This window comes from Rhagoletis zephyria, unplaced genomic scaffold (genome assembly GCF_001687245.7).
Source record: "Rhagoletis zephyria isolate East Lansing unplaced genomic scaffold, Rhagoletis_zephyria_1.1 Rzeph_scaffold_00244, whole genome shotgun sequence".
NCBI classification, from domain to species: Eukaryota; Metazoa; Arthropoda; class Insecta; order Diptera; family Tephritidae; genus Rhagoletis; species Rhagoletis zephyria.
Window position 1 is genome coordinate 226,163 of NW_016157328.1, and position 18,616 is coordinate 244,778.

The 18,616-nt window shown below is 34.6% G+C and overlaps 1 protein-coding gene across 2 annotated transcripts in view; it reads right to left on the reverse strand.

Moving 5' to 3' along the window:
• Rfx (regulatory transcription factor Rfx) overlaps nucleotides 1-18,616 on the reverse strand; it is a 154,146-nt gene that overhangs the window by 33,192 nt on the left and 102,338 nt on the right. The window contains exon 1 of one of the 2 annotated variants that reach the window (XM_017609659.1): nucleotides 6,061-7,473. The exons of the other annotated variant lie outside the window; for it this stretch is intronic. Coding sequence (XP_017465148.1) covers nucleotides 6,061-6,436 — 376 coding nt within the window. The 5' untranslated portion in view covers nucleotides 6,437-7,473. Of the gene's footprint in view, nucleotides 1-6,060; nucleotides 7,474-18,616 lie in introns of those variants that run through there. 2 annotated transcript variants of the gene reach the window in all.

Below are 18,616 nucleotides of genomic sequence, written 5' to 3' on the forward strand. Positions count from 1 at the left end.
TTTCCGCGTATTAATTTAATGAAACTTTTTTAACAGGTGGCAACTCTTAAGAAAAGTAGCCTATTTTCCAGTCTGGGTCATAAGCTATCTGTGTGCAAATTTTCATGCAAATCCATTCAGTCGTTCCGGCATATTCAATAAATGAAACTTTTTTAACAGGTGGCAACTCTTAAAAAAATAGCCTATTAACCAATCTGGCCCATAAGCTATCTGCGTACAAAATTTCATGCAAATCCGTGCAGTCGTTTCCGCGTGATGATTTCCCAAACATCCAAACATACAAACTTTCACATTTATAATATTTATATTAGATTTTAATTTTGAACAACATTAAAAAAAAACGACAAACTTTCGTAAAAATTTCGAACTTTCTATTTAAATTTTATCTCTTATTATTTTCCAGTTTTTTAGCTCATTCAATTTTAGTCTAATAAAGTGCAAATTTAAAGTAGTACAGTTGATGTATGGCATATTTTTGACGATGTCGGTAATTTTCTTCCATATTATCCAAGTATGTTCGCCGATTTTTTTAATGAAGAAAATGAGCAACGCCTTCATCAAAAAAAAAATATTAAAAATCAACGATAAGTCCTAGCTATGTATTTTAAACTTGCGCTTTATTTGAATTGATCGTGCTACAAAACTGCATACTCAAAATATGTATTTCAAATCTAATTAAAAAGCTTTACGAAAGTTCGTTGATTTTTTCAATGTTGCGCAAAGATTAAACTTTGGATTTATACGGGTTTTGTTAAAGTGTAAACTGCATTTTTTATAAACAAATAATAAAAATTATATATTTTTAAGATAAATGGCGAAGTTAACATGTATAAAGTTTTGATAAGCACTTGAAATGTCAAGTTTTAGTACTGAATTCAAAGAAGATGTCTCTTTTATCCATTCATAATAACTTAAAAAAATTTGTTTGTTAAGAAGTGTATCTTAAAATATCTGCCTTGATATTTATGTTAATAGTGTAAAATATGTAAATGTACCTACATAAACTTTCCCGTGAATACAATCAAATCATTGGTGTTGAAGGGAATCTATGTATGCATGCATGCATATGAGCACATTAAAAAGTCGATACAATTTACAGTCGAAAAGTACATTTTTGTATACATTTCGTACTGAAGGAACAATTTTATTTCCCAACACTGTGGAGAACTAAGCAAAATGGCCTAGTGTATATTCAAATACATAATCCACCAACCGATAATTTTATATATTCATTAAAAGATAATTTGTCATCAGTCTGAAATAAAAAAATTATAAATCGGAAGGGTAAAATAGTATTGTTATTAATTCAAAAATTAAAAGTTTCCTTTCACTGAAGAAGGGGGGATCTATCCCCCCAAATCCCCTCCCCCCCTGGCTATGCCAGTGGATCCACTTTTGAAACTTCGTACAAAAAAATTCCACAAACCTTAACAATTACACCCAAAAATTTTAAACTTATTGTTCAGAATTTATAGAAAAATTATAGGTATGCAGTTTTATAGCCCATCAAATTTAAGTAGGTAAATGTGAAAATTTCAAGACGCTAGGAAAGCGCGTTGATTTTTAATAATTTTTTTGGACGCGGTGTTAGGTATTTTCTTCTATATAAAGGCACTTTACTAAGGTAAAAAGTGAGTGAATTGAACCCCTACTTGGCTTCTTATATTTTTAACCGACTTCCAAAAAAGGAGGAGGTTATCAGTTCGTCGGAATATTTTTTATTTTATTTTTTTATGTATGTTACCGCATAACTTTGGACCACGTCAACCAATTTCGATAATTCTTTTTGCATCGGAAAGGTAGTGTCTCAGAGGTCCATACTAATCTGGTTAAGATCCGGTCAGTGGATCATGAGATATATATATATATATATTTTATATGAGAGTTGAAGTCGGTTTTTTTTGCTAAAAATTACTTGTTTAATAACTAATCTTTAATATGGACCACACTTAAAGCTCCTTTACATATAAAAATTCGTATGTGTCCTACCCATTACAAACGTTGTCCCACCCATGACAGAGGAGTTTCGGATTTTTTTTTTATAATAAAGCAATAATTTTTGCTGTAGTGTTTGCTTTGTTTGTATTCGTGGTTCTATGTTTTATTATAAGACAACAAGTTCATATAGAAAAGTGAAATAAATTCGCAGTTTCCGTAAAATATATACCCCAAAAAGCAGGTTCTTTTTTTTCCCACAAGTGACAGAAGAAATAACTCAGTTTTTTTCCATATAAAAGTAAGCTGGCATTTTTTTCGTGTTTTGTAATAACTCATATAATAGTCAGGTGTAACTTTATCAAAATGTAGAACTAAGTACTTTATACTTAAATTTAAACAAGAAAGAAAATTTTTTGTGTACAAATGCCCCACCCGTGACGGTGAAATCGCCCATATGTTGAACTTTTCTAAAGTTTGTATGAAGTTTGAAATTCTGACTAATAAAATTTTGTTAATAATACAATGAAAAATATATTCATAAAGAGAGAAAAACAAATTTGAACTTGGAAAATATTAAGAAAGAAAAAAATCACCTTGTGAACGGTTGTTTGAGTCAATGAATTTTTTTTTTAGAAAACAAAAACCACAATTAGGACATCACCTATTTTGCTGAATACTTGGCTCAGCTTCTCCTGCAATCTGCGGTATGTGCCGTGAAGTTTATTTTACGATATTTGCTATTTACGATATTCCTGAGAATTTTGCAAGATAAAAAAATAATTATAAGTGGGTTCAAAACTTTTAATAGGATTCCTACGGGAGGTTTTTGATAAATTTTCTTAGCTTAAGATCATACCCCGGTTTTATATATAAAATTATTTTGTACAGCCTAAACTACATGCCCCAATAATTACATATGTATGTATGTATCAGGGTTGTTGCGAATATTCGCATTCGCTTTCGCAACCACGGATCTTCCGCATCAATTTTAACACTCGCATTCGCTTTCGCATTCGCAAATCAATGCTGAGCTTTTGCGAATGCGAATATTGTGCAATTATATCTGTCACACAAAATGACAAATTGTAGCCAATATTTTTTGCACTTGGAGATGCTACGTTAAAACTGTCCCCCTGCATTGTAATTTAAATTCAAAGAGTAAGATCCTTCAATAGGTATTTCCAGTGGAAATATTCAACGTCTAGCTATAAAGAGAATCGACTATTTGCGCGGTAAAATGCAATGTTTGTCAAAAGGTCTGTTGAAAAAACTGGATACACCGCTAGTTTTTTCCTACCTTTTCTTAGATAAATGTAATAATTTATTTTCATAACGCGGCTTATTATGATTAAGTTCCGTGTTTTCTTTTATTACTTAGCAGAAAAACACACCAAATAATTTTGACTGGTTTTAATATGCAAATAATCCGCTATGCGTTCGAAGACAACAACATTTATTTTAATTTTGTGATAATTGTCGAAATTTGCACGCAGCGAAATAAAAATAAAATGGAATGAGAAAAAGTTGACAGCCAAGTTCACAAATCAAATAAGATGAGTGGGACTTGGCATGTAATAGCCGTCATCGATTCGCGAACAGTTAGCGAGTGGCGAAACGAATGAACTCAAAGAGGTATAACCAAACTCGCTATCGTCTATCCGTGCTAGCTAACTTTGTTGTTGCTTTCACATGCAAAATTCTTCTTTAAGCGACCGGAACTCAAACATAGCGAGCGAGAAGTGGCGAATCGATGACGGCTAATAGATCGTTAGTATAGTATGGAAAGGGCGTAACTCACATCGTCGCTGAAATACAAAAATGCGTAACTAACTTAAAATGCAAAATTCACTTTTTGATTGATTATGATGCATTTCATCGAATCATCGTTTTATGCAATACAAATTGTTTGTTAGTTGTAGCTTTTTTGCTTTTCAGCGACAATGGGAATTACGCTCTTTCCATACCATATACCGATATGTTGAAAATTTGCGTTTATTTGCCTCGAAATATCAAAGCACATTGAGCGCTCGGAATGGAACAGCAAAACGGATTTGATGGCTTATGGTACCGACAGCATTGAGTAATTAATTGTGGCTGACTGCAACTAGGAAAAGTCGAGCTCAGCTAATAAAATAAATTAATTACAAGCTATTCATTGCAGATGAACCTTTTCAAGAAGTCACCTGAGAACTAAGCAGATCTGAGGACTTCATCGTCCGTGATTCCAATAATTCAAATTATCATAAAAAACGGGGTGCCTTTTTAACAAAACAGCAAGATTTTAAACTAATTCGGTTGGCAGCCACGTCTTTCAAAACAGAATTTTCTTCGAAATTTTCTTCCTAGAAAATATAAAGTTTTTTGCTATATCAGTCACAGAAGAAAGGATTAGACATGAATTACAAAAACTAAAATCGAAACACGCTGATGACGTTGCAGGTTTTCCAAATTCTGAAACAACCAAAAGAATGAGAATGAAGAGTACTCTGGAAAACAAGGGTGTTTAAACAACGATCTTGGCATGGTGCTAGATTGTGAAGATGAAAGTCAGGAGCATACATCCGACATTTGCAGCTCCGATGCAATTCTCCAAAAGGAATTATGGACCGCAATAAAAAAAATAAATATAACTGAAATACCTCTTAACTGGGGCAGCGTCAATCGAAAAGAATTTACAATTTTGTCAAGTTTCAAGTTTTTCAAGTTTGCCGTCTAGAGCGAGTAATTATTTAGTGGCGCAGGTTTGATTTACGACCCTTTAAGAAGCAGGCTGTAACCCGAAAAGGCAGCAACATTACTTTTTATAAGCTTTTATTTAACTTGGTCATCCCGCGGAAATCGTGGTAATTTCCAATCGATTTTAAACTAGCTTCCCGACTAGATAGAGACTTGAAATTTTCAGCATAGTTCCAATCACGATGACAATGCAATTTGAAATATAAATGAATTCCCTATATGGTCCAGGGGTCTTGATTCAAAGGCGGTCAAAAAATAGTAAGATTTATGGCTACCAGAGCGTAATTTGCCAAAGAACGTAAAACCACTATAAAATTGTTAAAGCTGCGGGCGGTAGTGTAGCAAAGCTATTTGTCGCAAATTCTAGATATCAACCTAGTCTAGATATGAACCTCGTTGTAGGCATCATATCAAGGAGATACAATTAGAAGACTCCAGATGTCGCCCCGCCAGAAGAAGTTAAATATTGCGCCTAAATATATGCAGCGGAAATGGATGACACGCAATTTATTTATATGAAATTAACTGCTGCTATATGTACATATGTATGTTTATACAAATCGTAAGCAAGCAACATTTTGCTTGCATAGTCTTCTGTTCTCTTTCATTGCAAGTTGAATTATTTTCATATCTATTGCAAAATTTTGTACATAAAATAAAATAACATTTTTTAATATACAACGCTTTTATAAATCGACTAAACACTAGAAAATAATATAATGTAAAAAAAATATTTTTTAAAAACAAGCTTTTATTTAACCTGTACAATCAAAGGAATAAAATGAAGTAGTGCAACAAAAGATATTTTAGCAAGCAAATTTTGTCAAAACTGCACTAAAATGAATAAAATAAAATAAGTTAAGGTCTCGTTAAAGTTACTAGAAGCCATTTAGTGAAAGGAGTTATTCAAATTCTAATGAAAATCACTAACAATTTGTACTAATTTACTTCGTTTTTAAAATTCAAGTACTAAATAAAAAAAATATTAAAAATTACTAGCTTTTCCATTTTTCTTAAATCACCTAATTTACTCACCTAAATTATTTCTTAAAAATACTTGACATCCGCATTCGCATCCGCATTCGCTTCCGCGGATGTCTAAAATTTCACATTCGCAACATCTCTAGTATGTATGTACAAATCTTGATTTGAATAAGTGCCTAAAACTATATTTGACGTAAAAATTATCGACAATTTAACTAAATGTACATAGACTTAGAATTTAAGTCGGGAGACTCATGATTTTGAAGTACGAATTTACTGGACATGTAGTTCTGAATCGATTTAAGTTTTTTTTTAAATTAAAAATTCAGAAAATAATCGACTTTTAACTACTTATTTATGTTGCAAATTTTTACTGTGTACATGCATACAATATGTATTTACCGCCACAATAGGAGAGGTTGTTATGTCGCCGGTACATGCTAGAAGTTGTTGAGGACAATGTCGCCGCCGACGATGAAGAAAAAGATGAAGAGCTAGCGGAAAAACTAGAAGCAGTGGCTACAAATGTTTGATGGTGATGGTGGTGATGATGATGGTGGTGATGCAGATGATGAGGAATTTGAGGTTGTTGTTGCAGATGGAATTGTGGTGGCAATTGCTGTGGTTGTTGCGCTGGAGGCTGCAATATTTGCTGATGACAATTGTTGTGCAGATGGTGGACTTTGCAGCGACACTTGTCCAAAATCTGATAATTCGGAGAGGTATTGAAATGTTGCAAGTGACGCTGTGAATGCTCCAAAGAAAGTCTCGAATGCATTCGTCACGTTTTTCACTTTTCACACCGAACTGATTCACACCGAATTTTAATATACAACGCAACCGACGCGAATTAGAAAGCAGAATCTTATGCTTTAATTAGTTGTGCCCATTAGTATCAAAAACTAATATAGTTATGTTCAATAGTATTCAGTTTCTTATGCATATGTAGTGGACCACAATGCCTTCTTGAGGTAGAATAATTTAAACGCGGCATACATGTGTGTATACACGCATAAAAAGTTAAAAGTGATCACAAAAACAAAACACAACGATCCACTAGTTCAATGACACGAAATGAAACAGCAGATGTACGTAAATATGTAGACACCTTGCGACATCACTAATAGTAACGACCGAAATTGATGTCAGCTCCTAGGTGAAAAATATCTGTTTCGAAACTAGGAAACCGGAACATAACAACACATAGTAGGAAGTGCAATTGATTTGTATATATATCGAAGAAATGGCGGCACGGTGAAGGGAAAGAGGAGCAGCGACCCAATGCTTCATCCGACAGAGACAACAACTTCGATGAAACGATAGCGACAGTGACAATGACACTGACAACGAAAACGACAACGTCACTGCACTCATGATAAGAGACAGTCCGAGTGTCTGACCGACTCGACCCTAATCTACCGATTCTACATCCGAACGACCGACCGACAGTAGCGACCGAGAGTTCCGACTAAAACGAATCGCACACAGCTAATATCACTCCCAAATTTTATATGAACCGAGGCATTGTTGTTGGTGATGGCGATGACGTCGACGATGTCAATGTCGACAAGATGCGGTAGACTCGAGTGTCCAATAGAGAGTGAAAGTTGCACACTGCCGGGAGCGTCCACTTTCGATGCCACCGGGCGCATCGGTTTGCAAAACCAAAAGCGTAGGACGAATAACGTGGATAGTGGACGTATGGGGAAATGATGATTTCCTCTTTCCAAGGATAAAATTTCCTCTAGGAACGAGTGGCTTTGCACCTAGCAACCTTGTAGATACGCGCTAACAACGTTCACAACAACGGCAGCGATGAACGGTAGAATTACAACTGAAACCAAACTCAAATGTTATCCTAGCAATAAGCCTCCGACATTAATGACTGCAGGAAAGTATCAGCGGTGGTGATGATGGCGGCTACAGCAACGGTGGCGATGACAGCTATGAAGCTTTGTGAGGGTGAAGTGGTTCGCTATAAGATTTAGCTCTTGGTGGTGGTGCTTTTCGGTCAGCGACTACGAACAGCTATGTAGATGCGTTATGAATTGAGTGTTCATACACCCCCTCCACCCATCGGCAAAGACAGACACAGCAGCTTGCAAAATTCTTACCACCAACATTACCACTACCAGCAGAATAGCTAACACTCAACCAAGCCGCTTGTAACCAACCACTTTTTATTCTTTTATATTTATTACTTGCTGCGAATGCTGAGATTGCCTCAGCCACCAATACGAGTCCTTTGCTAGTAGCCCATTATTCAGTCCACACAGCTAATTCACCGCACGAGAGTTTTGAATGTAAGAACTTAGTACATACATATGTACATATGTATATATGTACATAGGCTGCAGATGGCGTGAAATATCAGGTTGCGTATACGCACTGTTTAACGCCAACACACACTGAGGAGACCTTTATGATAATAGTTTCATCCTTCTCCAATCCCCATTAGTTAGAAAAAATACAAGAAGAATAACATATCATACTGCAGATACGCAAATATTAAGGATTGTTGAATGAGCTGTTTATTTTAATTGTTTTTGTTTTTTACCGTAATGCAGCTTTTTGCGTTGCGGGTTCTTTGATCTGCGTCGACGCAGCTAATTCCCGGATAATCATAACAGCAGTGAGTGCGGCAGATGTATTAGCAGCGCAGAAAAAACGTGGCATTTACAGCAATCCGTCAATCCAAAGTTGTCGCTTGGAGCTGGTAATTGCCATTCTCCAGTATCAACACCACCACACACCTGCCAATCGTCGGCGCATCATCGTCTGGGTTTTGATCCTGACAACCTAAAACTCCAATCAGTCCGCCAATCAGATGTGTCCGCGCAATGGCAAGCACCTCCCCTTCGAACACACAAACTTGTGTACCTCACACACGCAACTGTATTTTGTGCACAGCATCTGCGTCTCATTGCTGCGGGTTGTAATTGTGTATGTATTCAGTCATCTCTTTTCTTTTTCACTCCGTTGACTTCTGCGTGGTGTTGTCAGAGCGACAACAGATGTGTGGTGCTTCATCCCCGAGATATGTTTCCGGGCTGACGGTGGCAAAAACGTAGCTGGTGGTTGCAGCAGAGTCCTCTTGCTTGACATTTCAACCAACCGTAAAGCCTGAAAGCGCCACTAAATAATAAGTGGCATAATGCCAAATGTGCCGAATTATGAAATTTTTTTGCTATGCTTAAATATATACATTCCATGCGTGGGACGTGCTCTTACTTGTATACATATACAGAGACTACTGTAAAGACTTGGAAGCTCTAAAAGATGAGCAATATGTAAGATATTTATTTGAATGCTTATGTATTGATTATACAAGTAATTTTTAAGCACAAAACAAAACCGACTTCAATTCTCACAACAAAGTTTAAGAGTACTCTTAATTTGTTCATAATCCAATAACAGGACCAAATTAGTATGGGACCGTCTCGGAGGTACCACCTTTCCCTAAAAAAAATTATAGAAATCGGTTAGCGTGGTCCACAGTTATGTGGTAACATAAATAAAGAAAATAAAAATATTCCGACGAATTGATTACCTTCTAATTTTTTTGAAGTCGGTTATAAATACATGAAATTTTCGAATTTCTGAGTTCGGGGAATCCCGAATTGTTGTGGAATATGCGTACTATTTAGCTTGCAAACAATGTTGCCAGATTCTCAGTTGTGACTGTAAATTACACTTATTTTTTAAAGCTTATAGTTGTTTAATTACCTCCTAGTACAAATAAGTTTTTGTTTGAAATTTCCGATTCGAACGAATAAATTAAAATTTAACTTTTAGTTTTTTTTGCAAGCCAAGTTTTAAGATAAAGGAAACGATGGAAGAGCAGCGCCTCTCCAATTAATGCAAATGGTTTCAGCTATCCTTTGCATACAACTATAAATAACTAGAAATTCCAGCACTCTCTGATATTTTAAGAACTAAATATTAAAAGCTTCAGGTGGTAATACAGTTTTTTGTTAGAAAATACAATTTTTCCAAAAATTTTGCTTTTTAAAAAAAGAAATCTGGCAACACTGCTTGCATATTAGAAGTTCAAGAATTAGTTCGGGCGCGGGGCGGTGAGATTTTTGCTGAGCTCCAAAAATTTTTTGCGGTTAAGAGAAAGAGCAGACATCTTAGAATGTCTGAATAAAGGAACCAGTGTAATAAGAAAGAAGAAGCAAACAATATTTCTAAGTAGGTAAATAAATCGTTTTGATAATTGTTAATGTAAGATGACTTTCATTGAAAGAACTAGCAAATACCCGCCGATATTCACTGCGCCTACAAAGAATTTTTGTCTTGTTTGATTATATAATATAATTTATAATTGATTTCATTTATCAATTTAATTTCATAAAATTTTTTAAACAGGTAGCAACCCTCCTCAAACATATTTTCGGCAGTAAACTTTCCTAATCTTCTTCAGTTTGATACCCATATTGCAATATTGAACTTATCTTAACAATTAAATTGAATTAAAATTTTCAAACAGATGACAACCTTCAACAAAACCATTTTCGGATGTAAGCCTTCTGAAACCTCTTGTGCAGCCATATTGCAATATTTACTTTATCTTATAAATTTACAAACAGGTGGCAACCCTCTAACTTTTTTCTTTCGATATTTTAAGCTAGACTTCTAGCAATACATCGATGAAAACTGCATTCAATTCCGTGCATTAGTTTTCCAGAGATGCTCATATAAACATACACACAGACAGACAGACAGACAAAAATTCTAAAAACTGTTGATTTGGCTTCTGTTGCTCTAATAAAAACATAATAGATAAACATACTAGAACGATAACTAATGTAAAAAATTGCTTTAAAAAAAATACCAAACGATTTATTAGTTTTATGTAACTATCATTTGAATGAATGTGACTGGTGGGACACTGAAAATAACTCTATTTTACCCTTGTGCACTCAAAGATGAATTTAAGCCAAAACACTTAATCTTCATGAGCGATGTTTTTGTTTTGTGAAATATGAATTATAGGCTTTCGTTTTCAATAAAAAACGAGGTTTATATAATCTTCATAGAAATATTAAAAAATATTTAAAGTTGTGGCTGGTGGGACATCTCCTTGTGACTGGTGTAAAGTAATTATGCATGAAATAAAAGTTTCCATAGACAAAAATTACAACTTCTTTGGATTTTTTTAATATTTTCCCACAGGTTATTGAAATGTAGTAATTTAAAAAGAGGCTACTACTGAAATAGAGATAATTAGGGCATATTTAAATTTATGTCGTTTTCCACTTTTCAATGTAATAACCCAAATTTCATTTCATGAATATAAATATCCAATTTAACATGCATAATTGGAATAAAATGAGAATATTTTTTGTCTTAATTTGGATATTCGCAAAAGTGAACAAGTTCGTAAGTGTGAACCCGCTTGGTTTCAATTAGTTCACATTATCAAGCGTGCACTTTACGTACATATATGTATGTAGATATCTACGGTTTTTGTATATATATGTAAAGCCTACTTTTAATTTCAGATTTTTCCTTGTTTGCGTATGAATTACTTGCTTCGGTTTAAAAATAGCTTTAAAAAATCAAAAACGTAGCCAAGAAGAGAAAGAAGTTTCAATAGAAATTTAATTGCATTTAGTGGCCAGAAGGTAAAATTTAGTGAACTAATTTTTACAGGAATCAGCAGAGAATGAATGGCCCCAAACATTCGATAAAATTTAGAAACTCATTGTTCATTCATTAATTGAAGCAGAAAATCATCGATATTTATTATCAAACATATAATTAATGTAAACAAAAAATTGCACTTTTCTGACTGGAGTCTTTTACTAAATATGAGCAAGGGTTACGAAAAAATGCAAAAGGTTATCAGAAAGAATAAAAAAGAACTACACAAACATTTAGTATTTTTAAAGTTATGGTTTGCCGCAAATTAGGCCATCCTCCAGCAAAACAGAACTTTAATTATCCACGGAGCTTCCTAAATTATTATAAACACAAAATATTTCTTTTATATGGATATGTGTATGTATGTACATTAGGAATGCTTCGAATGTCATATTTTTCACATTCGCGAATGCCAATTTTCGGAATGCGAATGTGCGAATGCGAATGTTAGGAATAACATTAAAAAAGCTAAAATCAACTTAAGTCAACGTTTTTATTACTTACAAATTTTGTAAATTATTAGAACATTGAACGAGTGCTTAACCTATACTAAATATTTAGTAGACAAAGTTAAAAAGGGGCATATATTTAAAAAAAAAAAAGTAATTTTGCTGCCTTTTCTCCCATGAGCCGATTTCTTAGAGACTCAAATATAATGCCGGCTGCACTGAACAAGTGCTCACTTGGAACGCTGGCGGGTGGAGCGCTCAAATATTCGCGGGCCAAATCTGTCAATTTGTCGTATTTTAGTTTAGTTTTCCACCTATCGAGAGGATTTTCACCAAGATGAGCTCGTTTTTCTTTAAGATAGGCCTTCAAGTGAGCTTTAATTTCACATTTTTTAATGTCTATAGATATAGCTGGCAGGATTGACGCTGCGCGCGCCGCAGTAAGGATAAGGGCCGTTTTCACCATCTCTGGTTAACACTAATCCCCAGCTAAACTTCGCTACCGACGCCACAGACTCCATGCACATAACATTGTGTCGGTAACAATGTTTAACTGGGGATTATTGTTAACCAGTGGGCTTCAAGTTCGTTTCAAGCTATGGACACTCCAGAATTCTAAAAGGCTTCGGGTTCCTACCGACTCGGACAGACCACTGCACGCCGGTTCTGTGTCCGAATGGATCTTTTACCACCCACATTCCAGCGAGAGGAGACTGGGAAGGGTGCAGCATCTGGAATCGAGGAGTTGGAAGTTGGGTGAAGGTGTCTTCTGCGAAGAACTCTCCACCAACCTGAAATTTAGGTTACCAGATCACTGCAGTATTTTCCAAGCTCACGTGGTCGCAATAAAAGAGACTTCGGATTTGTTGCTCTCTAGTGTAACATCTTTTAAGGATGCGAAGGTATTTAGAAAATCCGTATTTTTTATAGACTCTGATTGGAATTCATAACTCGTATTCATTTCATGACAAGCAAAGGTTTTGCAGAAAAGGGACCAAATGGTTGACGCTGCACCCGAAATATATAGAAAACCCCCACGGGGTTTGTTTATTTAGACGAATTTACTTTTTACATGGCTAAATCAAGGATGCGATTAAGTATGCATATAAAGACCGTAACACTGTGTAAGCCGATTGGCCAAGTTGCTCGAGGCGGCCGTTATTACAGCAGTAAGACTCAAAGAAACCAATTCATAAATATTAATTGTAAAAGTGGCGAATTGACAAGGAAAAATTCGACCACATCTGTCCAAGAAGGAACACGATAGGTATGTCAATGGCTTCATTTGAACGATATTCATGAGATCACACGACTCATTTAGCCAATGTACGCGAAAACTTTTCATTCTGTGGGGCAGCGAGGATTCTTGGACTGTCTATAATTGAAAACGCTCATCTGTGCTCTTGAGTTTCCGTATAAGGAATTTTATTGGCTTACGGACCAACAGCTAAAGTTGCAGGATCATAGAAGAATATTACGCACGCTTGGCAGTGATCTCACAGGTGGAAATAAGACCATAGGTAAAACGCATTACATCGATTCCATATGGAATCACAGCGCTACTATTCTTGGCAAATGTGTGAGGAGGATTCCGCTTTTTAGTCGTTTCAATTTAAACTAAAAAAGTTAGCTTTACAGACTGCTTTTGCTTTTAAACGCTATTTTTGAATTGGCCAACGCAAAAGATTTTATTAGGCGCCGCAAAGCAAGCGGGCATTTGCTAGTTTTTATATATAAAGATTTATTTAGAATGGTGGCAGCCCTATCCAAATTTTTTTCAATATTAAATTTTTTATGCATTCTCAATGAAAGATAATTAGTTTAGCTTTTTTTAATTTAATTATTTTAGATATTTTTGGAAACACCGGTTTTCCAATTAGTTCTTTACAAACCTTCTACAGACATTAAAAAAAAACAAAATGAAAAAAACGAAGCAAATCCGTTGAGCCGTTCTTGAGTTATGCGTAACAAACGAACAGCAGCAATTCATTTTGATATGTAAAGATTTTTTTTAGAATGTTGGCAACCCTACTAAATTTTTTTTGTGGTATTAAAGTTGTTTATACATTCTCAGTGAAGAAGCATTATTGCGGCAAGGATGATAACAGAACAAAAATAATTTCGATATATCAAGGGGACATGGTACCTCCCATACAAACTGAAGTTTTCACGCAACATACCTCGGTAGTATTCATCGTAGAGTGTTGCAACTTAGTATAGTTATATAATATCAACGCCAAACTCATGGAAAAATTTGGGAGTTATTAAGAAAGGGGCGTGGCACCTCCCATACAAACTGAATTTCTCATACCACATACACATTCTAATGTGAGAAATTCATTTTGTATGGGCGTTGCCACGCCCCCTTTTTAAACAACTTCCGTTTTTTCCATGAGTTTGGCGTTGATATTATATATCTCTATACTAAGTTGCAGCACTCTACGATGAATACTTCCAGAGGTATGTTGTGTGAAGACTTCGGTTTGTATGGGCCTAGAGTCGATGTCCAAAATTCGGTACATCTGTTCTCGAGTTTTTCGTACTGATTTTATCAGTACAGTACTGATTTTTCAACTCTTGTACTGATTTTATTCATTTCTTTAATCAATACGCTAATGTCCTGATTTTTCAAAATTTGTACTGATTTGTACTGAATTTTTAATTCAAACAAAAAAACTTTAGGATTTTCTTAAGGTTTTTCCATAACGTTGGAACTTCCTTAAACTGTACTGTAAAAAGTATAATGTAAAAGTAATAAAGATAATGTTTAATATGACATGTTTCAGATAATGTTTAGTATGCCCAAGAAATTAATACATCAAAAAAATCAATCGTTTTACGATCATATCACCGGGTCGTTACGTACCAGTTGCGATTATATGATGGAGCTTAAGTTATTTAAAAAGGCTGAAGTTTTTTGTTTCGAAAATAACTTTCAGTTTAACAACAACAAATTTGAATATTCGAATGGCTTTTCCCTATAACTTACACACTTTTTTCACAATTTACTGACATTGTAAAAGAGTTTTGCATATGTACAAGACTAAGAGTTAGATACTCTTTTTGGCGAGTTGTTAGTCTTTCATAGTTTTTGCGTAGTTGAAAAAATTAATTTAAGCCATAAGGATTTATAGATGAAATCCTAAAATAGTGGCAGTTTTCCACAGTTTGAAAAAATATATAATTTGGTGTTTCTTTTTTCGATACCACACTGAAACGAAGCAATTCAGAGGATCTTAAGTATAAAGTTTGCTTCCTGGCGCAAAGAGGGAAACCGGCTTGTAATTAAAATTTTTTAAAGTGAACTTCAAATTGAAAGTATAGCCCAGTAAAATTAGACTTTTTCTTAAAAAAAAATTGTAACAGCAATTTTTTGATGCAGTTTACTTCTATTTGACACGTAGGTCCTGGATCCACAGTCTTGCCCCTAAATTTAATTTGGCAACATTCCGCCATTCTCAATTTAAGTATTTTTTGGTTTTTTTTGCGATTTGCAAGCTTATTTTGCATTTTTCGTAAAAAATGGTTAAATACAAATATGTAGCGAATTTAATTTCCCACATTTGTTATATGGAAGGTTTTTTAAAAATAAAATTGTTTATTGTAAAAAATTAGCAAAAACTGCTAAAAAGTTTTACTTTGTCACGGTTTTTGCCATTTTTTAACAATTTCTGTTCAAAATACATAGCATATTGAAATTCCAAAGATGTAGAGAATCTCATTCTCCACAACTTTTGTATCCACATTTGTTTTATACGACACTTAGATCACGGGCGGGAAAGCGATAAACATAGCGATGTACGGGATGTTCCGTAAAACTCATTTCCACACCTTCACCTGCTTTCATTGAAAAGCAAAAAACGTTGCCCGTGGAATAGGCCTACTGGGGAAACCACGATAACAAAAACGCGCCGAAAAACTCTACTTCAGCGGTGGTGTGTTTTTGGAGAGTTTTACGGTGCATCCCGTACATCGCTATGTTTATAACTTTCCCGGCCGTGATCTAAGCGTCGTACAAAACAAATGTAGGTACAAAAGTTGTAGAGAATGAGATTCTCTACATCTTTGGAATTTCAATATGCTATGTATTTTCAACAAAAATTGCAAAAAAATGGCGAAAACCGTGACAATGTAAAATTTTTTCGCAGTTTTCGCTAATTTTTTACAATAAAAAATGCTATTTTTAAAAAACCTTCTATATAACAAATGTGGGAAATTAAATTCTCTACATATTTCTGTTTAACAATTTTTTACGAAAAATGCAAAATATGCTTGCAAATCGCAAAAAACCCAAAAAAACTTAAGTCGAAGATGGCGGAATGTTGCCAAATGAAATTTAGGGGCAAGACTGTGGATCCAGGATCTACGTGTCAAATAGAAGTAAACTACTTCAAAAAATCGCAATTACAGACTTTTTATTTTTTTTCCTTCCAAATTTATCTAATTTTACTGGGCTAATCGCTATGTTTGGCACGTTCTCGGCCGTGATCTAAGCGGCGTACAAAAAAATATAGGTATTAAAGTTGTGAAGACTGAAATCCTCTACAACTCCGGAATTTCAATATGCTATGTATTTTGAACAGAAATTGTCAAAAAATGGCAAAAACCGTGACAAGGAACAACTTTTTCGCAGTTTTTGCAAATTTTTTACAATAAACAATTCCATTTGTAAAAAAACTTCTATATAACAAATGTGGGTAATTAAATTCTCTACATATGTATTTGTATTTTAAAATTAAATTAGTATTTTAAAATTAAATGTATAGAATCCTTTGACAATTTAAGCACTGAAGATGGAAATTATCTCATTATTGCTATTCAAAAATGTCATAAACATAAAATAATTTATTTGCTACTGTGTACAATGATGTGTACAATCATGTTAAAATAAATAACACCTTTATTTTTTATGAACTATATTTTATTTATATACCAAAATATTGTTAAAAACATGTACTGTGGCGTTTTAAACTATTATCTGTTACTTAGATTCATAACTTTGCTTTGAATAAAAATGTACTGAAAAGTACTGATATTTTTTGCATGAAAAAGACTAACGTACTGATTTCGCGCATAAAAAATCTGGCAGCCCTATTTTAGAACAAAAAAAATCGGCTTTCAAAATATATATTAGTGTAGATAACAAATTAAATAAATTTTTCAATTAAATGTATTCTGCAGAAAAATGTTTATGAATAACTTTGTAAATAACTGCAGGCATTTGAAATTAATTTCAAGTATTTTTCAAAAAATTGGAAGCATTCAACCGTAAAAATTGCGTTTCTTTCATTTTTCAACATAAATAGATAAAAAACTAAAGCTTTTTTTAAAATATCGCCACGGATTGATCGACGCGAAATTTAATAATCTCTTATTTAAAAAAAGAAACTTGAAATCGGTTCGTATTTGCGCTCTAAAAATTTATTTGTCCGCAGCAACCTTTTTTGCCCCACTGTGCGACGCACAGTGTCTGCCTATATGGGGGCAGGTGGAAATAATATATTCAACCAGCACCGATTTCGCTGAAACTTGACATGTGCTTTAATTTTCTGGACACGATAGCATATCGACAAGCCTTGAACGGCATTCACAGGGAGTCGGTCTCATGTAACCTAGATTCCAGACCTGTGAATGCTGTTCTGGGCATACAAACCTGAAACTTGACATGTGCTTTAATTTTCTGGACACGATAGCATATCGACAGGCCTTGAACGGCATTCACAGGGAGTCGGTCTCATGTAACCTAGATTCCAGACCTGTGAATGCTGTTCTGGGCATACAAACCTGGGTTGTTGCGAATATTATTCCAAAATAAAAGTCCTTTCCGGATAATAAACAAACGGCCTGTCCAAATGAAACAAATTTGGTATCATATGAAAGAGGACTGAAATAGCTTTTAAACAGAAATAACGAACGACCTCTATTTATATTTTTTTTGTAATTTAATACTAAAGATGCGTATATCTGATACAAGGTTTGTTCTATGGTAATTAATTTAAATTTTTTGTTGAAATATTTTTCAATATGTGGCTTTCCTCGTTTAGACATTTCAGTTTTAAAGCTATTTAAGTCCTCTTTCATTTGATACCAAACTTGTTTAATTTGGATAAGCGGTTTGTTTATTATCCGGAAAAGACTTTTATTTCGGAAAAATATTCGCAACAACCCTGAGACAAACAACTGACGTGGACGAGATGGAGCATAGCGTACCTCGGGAGACTCGTATCACAATAGCCCAACTTCGCTCTGGCTACTGCAGCAGGTTGAACTCATACCTGAGCAGACTAGATGTCAAATGAGTGTCCGGCAATCGGAGAGACACCCCACTTCTCGAAACATCTCTTCGTATGCCCATAAAACTCCACTCAACTGACGCCTCTGTCCATGTGGACAGACTCTATAGAGGCTGCACGCTTCTCGGGTCTCCCGTTAGTTGAGCTTGACGGCAGCGACTGAGAGACTAGCCGATATGGGCGGGGTTGTTGTAGCCGCTACAACAACATTAGTGGATATCGCTCCGATTTCAGTATTTTTTTTGGAAATGTACCGTTAGTAGAGAGGGGGGTTAGAAAACGAAGTGAAATTTTGTGTTCACGACTTTTACTTATATTTCTCGCCATATCTTCGAGTTATACTATTGGTCGTTACGCACTCGTTGCCAAATTAACGGCTGTTCATTACGTGAAATTTGGCAATAAACAGGTCAAAAGTGTTTGGTTTACAGAAACATGATTTAAATCAAATTCAAAATTTTTGAGTACTACACTCAAAAAAGAATCATAAATATTTTTTTCATTCAAGACAAGATTTGGGAGCTATATAACGAACTGATTAGTATACAATTTTAGTACATGAAAGAC